The following is a 15,921-nucleotide window of genomic DNA, read 5'->3' as shown; positions in this document are numbered from 1 at the left end:
GATCGCAAATGTAGAAATTTGCAGAATTACAGCGTTTGCGATCGCAATTTGGGCAGTGTGCTGTGCAGCACACAAAAACCCACACGCAAAATAAGGAATCGCAAAGTTTGTGATTCCTTATCTTGCGAATGCATTTAAGGAATCCCAAATTGCAATTCCTTAAATGCAATGTAGAAACCACCCAAGTTGTGTGATTTTGCCTTAAGGAATCGCAAATTACCACCAACCTCAGGTTGGTGGTAATTTGCGATTTCTTTGAAAAATACACTTTTTTTGCAGTTTTTCAAAGTGCCATGTGGCACACATACATGTCCTTAGCCCATGTATGTGTGCCACATGTTCACACATGTTTATTTCAGGGGTGCAAAAGGATGTCCTATTGACTCCCTTGCAACCTTGAAATTGCATTCTCAATTTGTGATTCTCTAATTGAGAATCGCAAATTGAGAATGTCTTCCCATTCATTCCTATGGGCCTTCTAGCCCATAGGAATGAATGGGAAGGTATTCCTTATTTGCGAATCTCAAATTGCGATTCGCAAATAAGGAATAGGTGGGATTCACAAAATATTGTGCTAATCCTACCTACATGGCGTTTTGCGATTCTCTAATTGCGATTCCCTAGAAATCGCAATTTGAGAATAGCAAAACACATATTACCTATATATGGCCGTAAATATTTAATTTAATTCACTATTAAATATGAAAAAAAGATAACTTCAAAAGGAAGGTAGATGCTTTTCTAAATTCAGTTAAAGCAGTGATTCCATACTATATTCTGTTTGATGCACTTGCACTGCTCCCACAAATCACTTTGAGGATACTAACCAAGAATTTAGCCTACAATTTAAAATTCCTTCACATTTACAAAATTTTTAAAAGTTTTCAATTTTACATTTTCATTCTTTTTTTCTATATATTTTATTAATCTGTTAATATTATTTAATGTGTTACGCAGTCGCGGACCCCGAGGGTTCCCCGGACAGCAGGTTAAGAACTACTGGGTCAGACTATATTTGTATCAGAAGAAAACATGGGCCAAACAGGCTCCACACATTTTTTGCAATGTTTACATATTAGCAAATAGAATACATTGTATCCACTTTCAAAACATGAAAGATATGACTAAGCTAGCAGCAAAATTAGGTAGTTCAATTGTATTGACAAAAGCAGCAACACAGTGCAAAATCAGTTGGCTCTATTTTTGAAAATGCTGTTTCCCTAACTCGGAGTTCTTAGTTAAAATGTTATTACAAGAATAAAATGGTGGATTTTCATGTTTATCAACAGTGTATAATCAACCAATCATATTGTTGCACCTAAAGGTCTAGATTCACTCGACTAGAGAGGTAATTCCTCTCCCCTCACTCGATCTCCTGCACTATCAAATAATGAAAAGTACTTGCTGGGGCTGTAGAAAAGCCTATGAATTTCACTATAGGCTCTAAATATCATGTTACTGATCCCCAACCTGAGACAAGTACCCTGTAAGGACATGCCCAGGTACTAACAAACAGTGGCAGGTCGCACAGGGAATGCTGTGGGCAGAGGCTGGGCGGGCCTGGTGGGGGGTAGTGGAGTTCAACATAGGATGGGTAGTTAGAATGGAAATAAATAAAACCACTTACCTTGCGCTTGCCGAAACGTCGACTAAGCGATGCGGCGAGCGCAAGGTATGTGATTTTATTTATTTATTCATTTCCATTCCACTTTCCTGTCCTATGTTGAACTCCATTACCCAAGCACCTGCCCCGCCTCACCGCGCCACAGCGTTATCTGTGCGAGCCGCCAATGCTAAGAAAATGTCCCACAACTTACCGGCCAGAACTCCCCAAAAGGTTAATTCTGTGGGATAGGCATCGAATATATCACAAAATACTAAGAGAGGAATGTTCACATTGTATATTATCCTTTGGGACTTAACATTCTTTCTTCCTATTGAGGATTGAAGTAAAAGGATTTATTTTGGCAGTTGCCATGATTTTACCGTTTTGTTGTTTCGATTTTTCTTAGGAAGAAATGACAAACCCTCCTTTCAACTACCTTTTCAAATCATTCTTTTGATGAACTTATATATAATTAGTTTTTTAATTTTCACTTTTGCAGACTGTAAAAAAAGACACTTTTTATTATGAATCCAAAATATCTTGTTTGTTTTAACTTTGGCCTATTGAATGCCTTATATGTCATTCTGTTATGCCAATCAATATGGTGATATGAGAAAAGGGACTGTGGTGCAGCAGGTGGAGTTTCTAGCTTTGTATTTATCTGAGCGAGAGAAGTATGCAAGTGTTGTGCTGCACAAATGAATTGTAGGTACTGCACCATGAAAATGTGGCACCTAATGTTTTCATTGGTGTGGTTTTTGGAAGGAAATCTCATTATCACATAACTTATTTAAGGTAGGCATTAACTATAGTAGTCTGTAAGTATTTCGGGATTAGTACACTGCATTGGTGAAGGGAATGCAGATCCCTCAGGTAGTAATGTAATGATTCAATTTGTGGGACCCACTGTCAGCAGAGAAATGTAACCACAGGTGAATGAAAAGTTGGAGAGCCCAGCAGACTGATAGAATTGAAAAGAAAGTTCATAGCAAGCTAGAAAATGTAATCTATTTTGTTGCAAAATTGGAAAACTCATTTCATTCCTATTGAAATGAGGTATTGAAAAAGTGAACATCATAAACAAACAGAAAAAGTTTGTTTTTTAACCGAACATGAAACCTGCTAATTCCGTTAAACACCTACCCATGGCAGTTAAGATAAACATCTTTATTCAGATTATAGGATACAGTAAAAGCAGAGAAGATTGTCACTGCATTTCATAATCTCTTGGCAAACCAATTAAATTCAATAAAAATATCAAGTCACATTGTCATAAATACCAAAAGTATGTTTGCGTGCTGTATTTGTGTAAATGTGACTGTATATTGTGTGTGCCTAGAATCCTGTAACAGTCTTACTATCAGCATTTGGCTGTATGTATATTTTATGTTATTTGCCTTTGTGTGCATGCTGAAAATGAAAAGCCAAATGTATTGTTTTTGTAAACGTTTGTGATCTATTAGTCTGAATTGGGTTGCTCAAGCTAACAATGTAATACAATTCAATCCATTCTTTTTAGTTTAAGAGATTTCCCTTAATACAGGTTTGTCATAGTAATGTTTTTTCATATGAGCTTTGATGTTTTCCACTTCCAAAACAGGTGTCAGAGAGAATAGATGACAACATGGAGAGGTTGAGTTCGTGCCTGGCTCTGTGGGACGACGTACTTAATATTGGTGATGAAATTGATGGTTGGTCCAACAGCACCATTTCACAAATGAGCGAAAGCATCAGTCATCTGAACAACAGCCAGAGAATGAAGGCCTCCCTTGAACAGTTCCAGGTCTGTATTTTCTTCTTTTTAAAAAATGCAGAAAAACTTATGAGTACTTTTTTAGAATTCTTGTAACTTCCTGAGATCCTCCTGTCCTCTATCCTCTTAATACGTGTGTGATACTCACAATATCTGAGCTTCTTTCTGGAAATCGATTTGACTACAGAGTGAAAATAGGTGACCATGCTCCAGTGCATCAACATATTTGTCCCCTCCATGTCCGTGGATAGGGTTGTCAGCTATGGCAGTACAACAGCTTGCTTACACGGTTCACTGTCACAGCTGAACAATCTCTACAAAGACTTACTCTTTGAGAAATGTTATCAAAAATGTGCTTATTTTCCACGTGCATATTCGATCAATCAAGTAGCTTGTAAAGCGTGACTACTCACCGTAAGGGTCTCAAGGCACTGGGGGAGTTGCTGGGGTATTCAGATGTTACTGATACCGCAATCTCTACCTGTGTTTGATAAAGCAATAAACATGTGAGTAAGGCATCTATTGCTCACTTGTAAGTTACTTATCACTTTGAATTCGAATGAGAAAAATGATCCCCTCTGAAATGCAGAGGTGTTTGACCACTGGCATGACACAAGCTGTGCATGTCTGATAAATACATTTCTTTGCTGATGTATGTATGCTAGATTTACAAGGGGTATTCATTTTTAACATTGCTTCTTAGTTTGATTTGATTGAATAACACACGGTTTGGTTTAGTCCATTTGAAATTTAAAGCACTAAGGACTTCATTACTTGTGTGCTCCTAATTCTGATGGGTCTGATAAAGATAAAGGCACTGACCCCATTAGAATCATGATATATACAGGACCCTCACTGATCTAGGGCATTTCATTTAGAAATGTCAGCTGATGAAAGGAGCTGCAAGCCAATCCACTGCCTCATCCCGTGGCCTGTTGCAAATCTAATCTGGAGCCTCACCCCTAGACCGTGCACCATTCCTCAAATAATTTCCAAGTTGGTACCTTATTCTAAACCAAACCTTAACCCTATCCCTAAACATTTCCATAAACTTCTTCTGTGAGTCCCACGCCACTTGAGCAAGGCAAAGATGACCATTGTTCGTGGTACCTAAAAAGAGCTGTAGCTCCCATTGCGCCCAGGATTGCACTGCTGGCCATGGCTTGTGGTGCTTTAAAGAAGATTGAGCATCTCACACTGCTCCAGGAATCCAAAGACGACTATAGCTTTTTATACTAGAAGCAGACTGTGGGACTCACACTGCTCCTGGGATGCACAGATGGCCATAGTTTGTAGTGCCTAAAGCAAAATTCATGTCTCACACCACTCCAGGAATGTAAAAATGCTTGTTAGGAAGGCTATTGTTTTGGGAGTGGAGAACTGTCAGTATGTAGCTGCATAACCTGAAATGGCAAAGCAGAGTCAGTACATTGGTTGTGTTGCCTCTGTGTTTATTATGTTATTTGTGGATCTTGTACTGACCTTTATATTTTCCACAATGAAATTACAGTGTCTTCAAGATGAGTATATTCAGAAGGGCATTCACACCTGATAACAAATCAACTTCTATGTGGATACTTTGGCTTCTGTCCTTCACTTCTGTATTGATGTGTGCATGTGACACAGACATAAAACCTAAACAAACATATATTAAAGCACTCCATTAGCACAGAGGACGTTGTTTCAAAATAAGTTGGTTAAAGATTCACCATGAAAAGATAGTCAGGGGCATACACCATTGTAAATGAAAACCCAAAAGGAGATTTTCAGAGTAGGAAGGTGTCACACTTTCCAGTTGATATGCTTTGGGTAGCTTTCCGAAGGTAGAAAGTGGAAAAATGAGGGATTGGCTAAACGTTTAGAGAAGTTCTCCTAATGATGTGTAGCTGGCAGATTTGGCAGTGCTTTACAAGACCAAAAATATACATTTGAGCATTCCATCATGTTGAAACAAATGTTTCCAGTCTCATAAATGTTAGATAGTCTTATTTTTAGCAACGGTCCAAGCAGTTTTCCGAAGCAGGGGCATTCATGAACTTTTGGGAAATATTGCTTAGATTGCGATGCATAGTATTTTAGAAGCTTAATTTCCATAGGTGAATTAGGACAATGTGCTGCTTCTGTGTTTAAATGTTGTGTGATTTCTTTAGTCCGAAGTTGCAAACAAAGGGCAGAAACTGGAAGAGCTTCACTCAAAAGTGTCTGAACTCAAAGAGTTAACCAAGAGCCAGGAGCCTCCTGCAGAGCTTCAGGTGAGTCTGTGCAGTCACATCTGTGTGCATGCATGCGCGAGCGCACACACACGCACACACCAACTTCATGTTTAATCTGTCTATTAGGAAAACCTGCTGCTAAATACTCCAACTCACTCACATAGATCCACACACTAAAACACCTCATATCCACCACTATGCCCTCTTTAAAAAAAATCCAAAAGCACAAAGTTGTTTAATGCTATGTGTACATTGGACTAGGTATAATGATCATAATTTATAAAGTCAAGTTGCATGTGCGTGGCGTGGAAGTATCAGTGAAAGAAGAATGTTGGCATTCTCTACAGTGCAAATAAAGGTAGCCTAGTGTTGCACACATATACTTGAAGCCATCCTGAATAGACCCCGCTGATGGGGCTATTTTCTGAATTTTTAAATCATCAGTGTGCAGGTTATGTAATGTTCTAACACCTTTCAATTTTAATGTGCTGTTTTCTCCTCCTTTTATGATTGGTTCCAAAGAATTGTGTTATTATATATGTTTATAAAATGCTGTAGAAATGTACACCTCAAGACAAACATTAATCAGCTATGTGTCCTCTATTTTCTATGCATAAACATATTTTGCTAAATGATTTGATGTTTAAGTAGGGGGCACCTGTTTGCCACAGTCTTCCTTTTGTGTTTTGAGTGTGACAAATACTGTCAGATTGAAAACTTTGCAGTGTTTGTGTGCCCTATGGTTGGAACATCTGTCCAAAGTCCAGTGCTGATTAGTACAAATGGTCTCTTCACTGCACCACTGTAAGTTGAAGTGTGAAGACCAATCACAATTGGATCATATTACAGCTCCATCTGATCAGTACTTGTTGAAAGCACCATAATGCTGATATTGACTTTTCTCTCAACCTCCATTGAACTTATCTGATGGGTTTGACAGTGTAGCAGAGAATATAATAAAATTGTTGGGACTATGGGCCAAATGTACGAAAATTCGATTTGCAAAACATGGTCACAAATTGTGCACTGGATTTTTGGGATTGGAATATAATTTTACAGACCGACCTTTTTAGGTCGGTTTCAAAATTCCCTATTAGCATGAGTCATAATCCATTCTACCTCATTACGTTCATGAGTTAGGTCACAAATTGCAACTCACCCCCTGTTTGGTGGCCATTACAAGGATGGTGACTGTATGTTAAATAAGACTTTTTCAAATGTAGTCCGTTTTCATTTTTCTTAAAGTAAACTGAGTTGGAGATAATTAAATATACCTTTTTTAAAAATAAAACTTTGTTTAAGACGTGGCTGTGATTCTGTGGACTAATGCCCACTCCCAAACAAAATTTTTTCACAAAGATGTCTATGTGTTTCCCTACTATTGAGGAGTCAGTAACCTATTCATGGTTTACAACCGAAATTGCAGTTGCAAACCAGTGATCTATAGCATTACAAACTGCCTTTTAGAAGGAACACCCTAAACAAGTCGCTTCAAAATTGAGGTTTGATATGCTGTTCTAAACCAATATTGCAATTTGGTAAGCAATTACTGAATCACAAATTAGGTTGAGTATATGCTAAAAGCCATTTAGTGGTTGCAAATCGTGTGATTTAGTGAATTGCAGGGTTTACAACCTCTAAATCACTTTGAACATCTGACCCTATATTCTTAATCTGATCCTTGACCAACCCTCTGACTAACCTTTTTTCACTGATGTGTCTTTGCTTAGTGTTAAGTATTAAATAAAAAACATTTTAAACAGCATAATGACCAATGGTCTTTTCCACAGAAACCTTTTTACGCATCACCGTCATGTCAGGCATTTGTAAAATACAGGTTACTTTTGACACTGGACTTCCTCAAAACACCATGAGGATTAGAACTCTTTGTTTCAGCAGTTGAGATTAGACAATGATTACCGGGGACCTTAGCTTCCCTTTCTCTTTGGTGAACATGATAATTGCTCCGTTTGATAAAAGATCGGGAAAGACAGCAGTGACTTTTTGCCAGTCTATCTGAGTGGCTCCTCCCCTGTTACCCTATTTGCATGTGTGGTTGTGTACCAACTTCATGTTGTACAAATGATCTAAGCTTTTGTTTGATTGATCCTGCACGGATGCCATTTCACCTCTGATGAGACGAAAAACAAGGCCAAGTAATAATTAAATGACATTTGTTGCCATTTTTATTTGTGTTTCTAAGGGTACTCAACCAATGTTAAGAGCACCAATCATTCTCAGATAGGGCACCAATGATAAGAACATAGGGCAGTCAGTGAACTATCTGCACAATACCCAGATTCTGGCGACCCTTGCAGTCTTTCATAAGACCTTTACACACCATTTATCATCTGACCTACGTGGAATGCAATACCTGCTGTGACACTCCTATGCTGGCGCAGGAGTGGAGAAGCATCAGGTCAGTAGTGAATTCGGTGGAACTTATGAGGCAGGTAACAGGTTCTTGGGCAGTCAAAATGAGGACTTCAGGCAAGAGCATGAGAGGTTGTGGGGAATCAGCAAGTCTGGACCAGCACAGAAAGCAGCTGGGGTCAATATCTTTCATCTAATGGACCACCACAAAGGGAGATTATTTGGAGCTTTCCATATTCCCTTTTTGTATGGTAAAATGCAGTCCATCCTGGTGAAAGATCTCCAGTTCCAGTACACAATCTCCTTCACAGTTTCCAAAGCAAATCTTACTTTGTGGTCTTCCATGCATATGATCGCTCTTCAAACCTCTTTAATAGTGTGTCTCTTTCCCTTTGAGAGAGATGCTACCAGGAATGTATTTGAAATGTTCATTAATGTGTGTAGTTGGTACCTTTGGATATTTTTATAATTAGCAATCAACACCACACAATTGTCTTTAACCAATGTACTTGTCATGGCCTAGATTAACTCATTAACTTTTGATTTACTTTTCAGTAAGTTCAAGCACTATTTGTGTTGTTTTTATAATTTTTACACAGTTTATGGAAGCAGACCTAAGACAGAAACTGGAGCATGCCAAGGAAATGTCAGAAATGGCGAAAGGGACCCTTAAAGACTTCAGCACTCAGAAGACCCAACTACAAAGTTTTATTGAACAGATGACAGACTGGTTGACAAAGGTTGAGGAGTCAGTTTTGAAGTTTGATTGCAGCAAGGATCCAGAGGACCTCAAGAAAGTCAAGGTGAGATAGAATTTGTTGTAAGAGGTCCCCACAAAAGACCAGCAGAGTTTGTATTGTAAAATGGATATGTGATCATCGAATTGGAAAGGACACTGATGCTGATGATTCGAGCATCTATTCATGTCAGGGACTTTATTTTTAAGTGTATGTGAGAAGTGCAGCTGCATGTATAAAATAAGCCAGACACATCTTCCTATCACAGTATATCTTCGTACACGTTTGGCAGATACTGGCCCACATTCAGAGATTGTCGAAGTCCAGTTACTTTTGATTGCACAGATAGAAAACGATACCCTGGGATATGTTACTTATTAAATGAGATTAATAGCACTCTGTAAGAGTTTCTGGGTAATAACATGCAGATTTTGGTTCTTGCTGGACCAAAATTCGCATTTTATGGTACATACTGTACCTTTATTTTCCACGTAAATTCCTGCTGGTTTGACCTGCTATATATACGAAAGACGAGATATTTAATACACCCGGTAATTACCAGATGAGGTAAAAACCACCCAACCTCTAATTCTGACCCCTGCGCAAACAGTTTATGCATTGGATCAGAAAACATCCACCCACTCATAATCAGGACCACTGAACATCAGAAGGATCATTTTCAAGTGATACCATGTGTCATGTACTATAACAAACATCATCCATACAGCATGTGTGCCGGCTGCTATATAATAAATACTCCACTGGGATACGTGGTTACCTCAAATCATTCTGCACTTGAAAATGTTCTGGGGAAAGTCTTGAACCTCAGATTTACACTTTGCCTGGGGAACATGCTATTCAAATGAAACAGTTCCACCTTGTTAATGCACCAGTAGAGAAACAAGGATGATGCATCTGGTATTTTAGAGGTCTTTAATGGCGAACTTTGCTAAACACAGAAAAAACAGGGAAAGCAGAGGTTTTCCAAACAATCTGCATCAAGCTAAGTGTATGTAATAAAGCTATAAATCTTTAGGTGAGCGTAGAAGTGGTAAGGTAACTTATTGTTAGTTATGTGCAGCTTATAAACTTTTGCCACTAGTTGAAGAAATCTATAATCTGTTCAGATGTCATTTTAAATCATTTGAAGTGCTACTTATAATTTTTCAGTATTTGCTTGTATGTAATAAAGCTATAAATCTTTAGGTGAGCGTAGAAGTGGTAAGGTAACTTATTGTTAGTTATGTGCAGCTTATAAACTTTTGCCACTAGTTGAAGAAATCTATAATCTGTTCAGATGTCATTTTAAATCATTTGAAGTGCTACTTATAATTTTTCAGTATTTGCTGGATAATTTAGTGACCAGAATGAAAGTCAATAGAGTACGTCCTCGGACATTCCTTTCCATTAAAAATAAATAACTACAGAAGCCCATAGCTTTTCCTAGGAGCTGCCAGCAGTGCTGCTGAAAGCTACGGTCATTGACCATTTACTAGGGACTTACAGGGATGCTAAAGGTCTTGCCAATTGTGGAATAATTGCAGAGTTACCTTGTTTTGGGGAAAAAACACTGTCACTGGAGACCCGGTTAGCAGGAACCCAGTGCACTTCAGTCAAAGTTGCATCCGATTCCAGACAAAAAGTGGGGGTGACCATGTCAAAAAAGGGGCACTTTCTTTCAATCTGTTGTTGATGTTCTTGGTAAAGAGTTGGAGCTCTGAACAGGCTTATGTTTGACATTTTTAGGTATATCAAAATGGCCTTGATTTCTCTAGTGAAGCTCTCCCGAATTAGAATAGGTTTTATGGGTCAATAGAAAGAGAATGGCATTTTATTTCCTATTTTATACAGAAGAAATATACAAGCAAGCATCAGGAGTCTGGGCATCTACCTTGTTGTTGGCCAAGCCTTTTCTAAATTACATGGCGTAATTGGTGCAGAGAAGTTGTGAACCTTAAATAATCTGAGATGCAGAGGTCTTTTGGTTCTCTGAATACCTTGATAACGTTTGGACGAGGTCATATGAATTTTGGAAATGCAAAACAGATCATGATGGGAAACATTTTGGGGATTTCTTCGATACTGAATCTAGGTGTGTAGAGTATGGTTTTACCAGAAGCACACTCTAACAATTATCCTCATCTGTAATGGATCCCTGGCTCAACTGTTACATTTTAGGCTAATTGTGTGATCCCTTATAAATGACATCCTGCCAAGTTATGGCACTAGCATATTGATGTCAGAATTCTGTTTGACACAAGTAATGTGTTTTAAATATAGATTACATAAGTATCTTCCCATTGGAGTTAGTGATATACAATCTTCTCCCAATAAGAGATATATTTGTCAACTATATTTTATTTAGGACACAGTATCTATGTCAGATGATATTTCTGACAGTTATATTCTGGCATACAACTTTTTCAAGGTCTTTCTCATACATGGCAATGATGTCTATATTGGGTCAGAGGTTGGAGATCAAACATTTATCAAAGGAGCATGCGGTGTCAGTTGAAAGGTCGGGACAGAAAGAGGGGAGTCTGACCTGGGAAACAGAGGTACAAGGAGCTATTTTGTAGCTGTCCTCATGGAGAGACATTACCCTATTTCAAAAGATTGGGAGGATTGTATTAAATTCAAAAGCATGCTTCAAGAAAATGCAATTTTTCTGCTCTTCTTGCTATATTGCTAACTCATTGCTGTAACCCTCTTTTTACTGCATTTTATTTTCTTCATCAGGATATTCAGAAAGAGCTTCAGGGCCAGCAGGGAAGCATTGATTCGACACGAGAGAATCTCAACACCCTCTGTCGCAAGTATCACTCCGTGGAGCTAGAAACTCTTGGTGTGAATGTCACGGCTCTGATAAAGAAATATGAATCTGTGAACCAACTATGTAACAAAACACAAGTTACCTTGCAGGACTCCCTGGAAAAACATTTCAATGGTGAGATCGTAGTAGTGGAACTTTTAATAGAATTTACATTATATTTAAATGTGTAAAGTCTGCAAATTAGCTTGCATCCATGTCTTACCCTCGAGGGGAATAGCTACTTCCAGAACCTTTACAGTTTAGTTAAGAAACATGAAGTTCTTTAAGGAGAGAGGTTTTTCATAGTAAGGAGTGAAGAGTTCAAAGGATACAAACAACAAACAGCAAATTAAACAGTTTGTTGTACGCCCTGATGTGCCTCTATTCAATGAAGCTACATTCAATTTGTACTTAGGTTTCTACTTTGAGAAAGTTAAAAAAACATGGAAAACAAGGTAAATAATCTCGTAAGAAAAAGTTAATATAAATATGCCTAGAAAATTTGTTTGCCTGCTTGTCCAGTGATAGGACGACCTTTACCCAGACCTTTAGAGTTTGACTTCCACTAGAAAACATAAATGAACATGTAGGTAGGTCTATAGGAGTAGGCAAGCAGTGTGCCATTAGGAAGATTGCTTTAAATGCATACCAGCCTGAGTTGGTCATAACTATTACTAGCTCAGGCATCATGAGAGGGATTTGATTTAACAGAAAAGCGAGTATATAAGCTCTAAATTCTTGTACACCCATATTCATTTTTACCTACCCACTGTTTCCGGTGTTAATGTCTAAGTACAGCCACACTTGCTTCCCATATATTGCTCTATATAATCCTAGCATGTTTGGGGACAAGTACTTAATAGCTGAATATTTGGTGAGGTACAAAGTTTTTGTAGAAAGTTATTTATGCAAGGTCAAGATTTATTTGCGATTATGTAGTCTGCTTTTTGCATAATCTATATTTGCAACCCATGATTTTGAAAGCTTGTGCATTTTTCCATCCTTTGTCCCTTTATAGTTTTATCTGATTCATGGATTACATTTATGGAAAAAGTGATAGGGGTATGCTTGGAAAGAAATATGTGTTGCAAGGAAATATTATACCTGTTCTCAGAAAGTAGAACTCACATTTAAATAGAATGTTGTTTCTTGGATGCAGATTAAACCGAGGACTAGCTCAATTTGTCTATAAAAAGAGAGAAAAGTGCTGGATAACTGACAGCGTATTTTTGTTATGCCCTGTATGCATTTGCCAACATCAAAACAAATTGTAATTCTACTTTTTAAATATGAATTGCTTATTAGAAATGTGTGGAATGGACACAGTTTTCCAAAAGCCCGACTACAGTTTCTGAACCTTTGAAGTATACTTCAAAGTGTATTTTTCTTGTGCAGTTGTTGCTCCTTCAGTTGCTTTTGTAATTGGTGAAATAATATAAAGTAAAATTACCTTATAGAGACCACTGTTAAAAGGAATGATGTCTGGGCGCTAGGTAGTAAGAAAAACAAGAGTGTGTTGAGTGACTTGTTGTAGAAAAGTCATGTTTTTTTTAGCTTTATGAAAAGGCAACATGGTCTTTATAAGATGAAGATGGAAGGGCAGAGAGTTCCAGGTTGTTGCAACTACAACTGATGGATAATCAATAGACATGCTTCAGAAGCCCTAAGCTTCCTGGAGGGAAGATAATGGTGACATGTTTTCTCCTGATAGGTGGGTCTATAGTGACAGAAAGCTCTAAACACAGTGCACTTAGCTCTCTTTGCATCCACCAGCCAAAATACTTTTGAGAAGATCAACCAGATAGTTGCAAGGCAAGGCACATGGCTGGTTCTGAATAGGATGAAGGCAACCCAGAACAAAACTTGCAGTGCCAAGAAATAAAGAGTTACAATAATCTTGTCCAATTAAGATAGTGGCCTGGGCCATCAGTATCCTGGTGTGCTCAGGTAAAATACATAAACATTTTTGTTAAGTCTTCATCAGTAAAAAGCAAATAGAGGACATTGTATTGTATTGAAAATAGCCCAAAAGGACAGTTTAAACCCTGTACATCAAATAAGACTTAATTCAGAACAGGGTCAAGAAGAAAACCCAAGCCTCTTGTAGGCGAGCCAAGAGATGATTATGGCTGACTGTACGGAGTACTGCAGGTAAGTCCAGCATAACTAAGGCCGATGATGTTAAGAGTACATTTTCGATCAAATTTGGTTTAAACAAAAAATATGTCTGCCCTGTCAGCTAGATCTGTATGGTTAGTCTCCTGTTATGCAATTCTGTCACTTTCCTTGGTTCTTATTGTGTCAATCAGTTCTTTTGAGTTAAACAGTAATAGTTTCACTACCATGCGCTGTCTTCCTGCTTATTTTAATCTATCAGTAAAGCTGTTTATCTCCACCGAACTGTAATATTTTCAACATGTCTATCCAGTAACTCCTGCTTTAAAGTTCGTTGAGATTAATGCTTTCAGGTTTCATTTCATTTTGCAGAAATTTCATAACAGGAATTACTATCACTCTTGCATCTAAGGCCCAGATGTATGAAAAACTAAAATAGCAACTCACAAATAGTGATTTTGTAGGAATCCCTATTAATGAGTTGCAAATAGATTTGTACGAAAGAACCAATTCCTTAATAGTGATTCCTATGGAGTCACAATCGCTATTAAGAATTTGTATTTAAGAAATCACTAAATTGTGATTTCTAAAATAAGAGATTGCTAATTAAGAAATCGGGCCCAAATTGCAGCTGAAAGCAAGTGGATAATGTCAGAGGCCAGGTGGAAGCTGATTACAGGGTGTGACTTTGAAGCAGAGGCTCCACACACCTTCAGAAAGCAGGGAGTGACTCCGAAAAACATTTAGCAGCACATGGAAAGCACAGCTCACCCACAACATGGCTGCAGTGGAAGGAAAGAAAGGTAGGAACCCCAGAAAAAGGCTAGATCAAATTTTCTGAGAAGGAGCTGGAGGTGCTCACAGTGGAGTGAGTGGACAAAATAGACATCCTTTTTGGGAAGGTGTCCTTTTCTGTCCCAGTTGCAAGAAAGACAGATTTTGGAAGGCATCTTGGAGAAGATAAATTCCGTAGGGATATTGCTGCAGGCCATCCCTGAAACCAGGAAGAGCTGGTATGATCTTTGCTCCTGAACAAAGGACAAGCTGGCCACCAGGAAGTCAGATGGGCAGAAGACCAGAGGCGGAACCATACGCACATCCCCCCCTAACTGCCATGGAGAGTCTGATTGAGGGGACCTTAAGCGAGAAGTGTCAGTGGGCTTGGGAACCTCAACACCTCCATTGCAGCTGGCACTAGCCCAGGTAAGTCTTTTATCTTCTTGTCATAGCTAGCCCAAAAACCAATGCAAACCACAACATATACAGCACAGCTAGCAAAACTCCATTGCATTACTAGGCCCACCCCGGCAATGCATCATGGGAGTTGTAGTGTACTGCATCAGTGTATAGTAATAATAATAATAATTCTTTATTCGGCTTTTGTCATATAAAAAAAACCATAAAAGCATTGTCACAGATAAAAATCATTTCACAATTTGAATTACAATTTCATTATCTAAAATACAACGAAGCAAGGCTCCTCGCCAAAGCACTGTACATAGAGATTCAATTTATCATTGCTGTCAATCATACAAAATGTTTTTACAGATTACATCGATGTCTAAAAATACATTTCAGGAATTTAACTATGTATTTCGAAATCCATTCCTGCTCTATAAACTGCAAAGATAGCATGGCTGGTCGACAAGTTCTAATGCCCATGAGTTTAAGCACGAGAATCAACCAGATCTTTCTGTGCACGCTATAATATTTGCAAAAGAGAAACGTGTGAATGGTTGCCTGAGGGGAAATCTCGTCACAGGGACAAGGTGGTAATATTGGGTCCCAATTATTTCTTGTTGGAAAGGCAACCAAACGATGTAGGAGATTTAACCTGAACCTCGTCAGTATAAATCGCTCAAAAATCATAAAATCATGAGTCAGATATGGCTGGATACAGAAAGTGACTTGAACTGCCATGGAGTGTAAGACAGAGGTCTTGATAACTTCTTTGGACAATCGTAATTCCTCCAGATGTATGAGACATATATCTTTTAGTTTCTTCCTATTTATTTCCCGGTCGAACATGGAACTTGGTAATATTTTCCTAGATCTAGATCTTGGAAAAAAAAATTAATGGAGGACAGCCATTTGATTTTATTCGAATGATCCAAAGACATAGTGTCTGCAATTATTTGCTGTGTAAACACATTCTTCTCTGACGTCCAAATTCGATGCCAGAGAAGAAGTGGTTGGATTCTAGCTAAATCTGACAAATGGGGAATTCCCAATTCCATGTGACACGATAAAGTGGAAACACTCTTTGGAACAATTAAAAGAAATCTTAAAAAGGCATTCTCGGCCACTTGTAG

General features: G+C 38.2%; 1 protein-coding gene across 1 annotated transcript in view; it reads left to right on the top strand.

The window, feature by feature from the left end:
• The window catches only part of SYNE1 (spectrin repeat containing nuclear envelope protein 1), a 2,361,447-nt gene that overhangs the window by 819,864 nt on the left and 1,525,662 nt on the right, over nucleotides 1-15,921 (top strand). Inside the window, exons 43-46 of the mRNA XM_078648775.1 lie at nucleotides 3,207-3,389; nucleotides 5,510-5,611; nucleotides 8,545-8,748; nucleotides 11,422-11,629. Coding sequence (XP_078504901.1) covers nucleotides 3,207-3,389; nucleotides 5,510-5,611; nucleotides 8,545-8,748; nucleotides 11,422-11,629 — 697 coding nt within the window. The remainder of the gene's footprint in view (nucleotides 1-3,206; nucleotides 3,390-5,509; nucleotides 5,612-8,544; nucleotides 8,749-11,421; nucleotides 11,630-15,921) is intronic.

This window comes from Lissotriton helveticus, chromosome 6, assembly GCF_964261635.1.
Source record: "Lissotriton helveticus chromosome 6, aLisHel1.1, whole genome shotgun sequence".
Taxonomy (NCBI): domain Eukaryota; kingdom Metazoa; phylum Chordata; class Amphibia; order Caudata; family Salamandridae; genus Lissotriton; species Lissotriton helveticus.
This window is presented reverse-complemented; position numbering and strand designations above follow the sequence as displayed.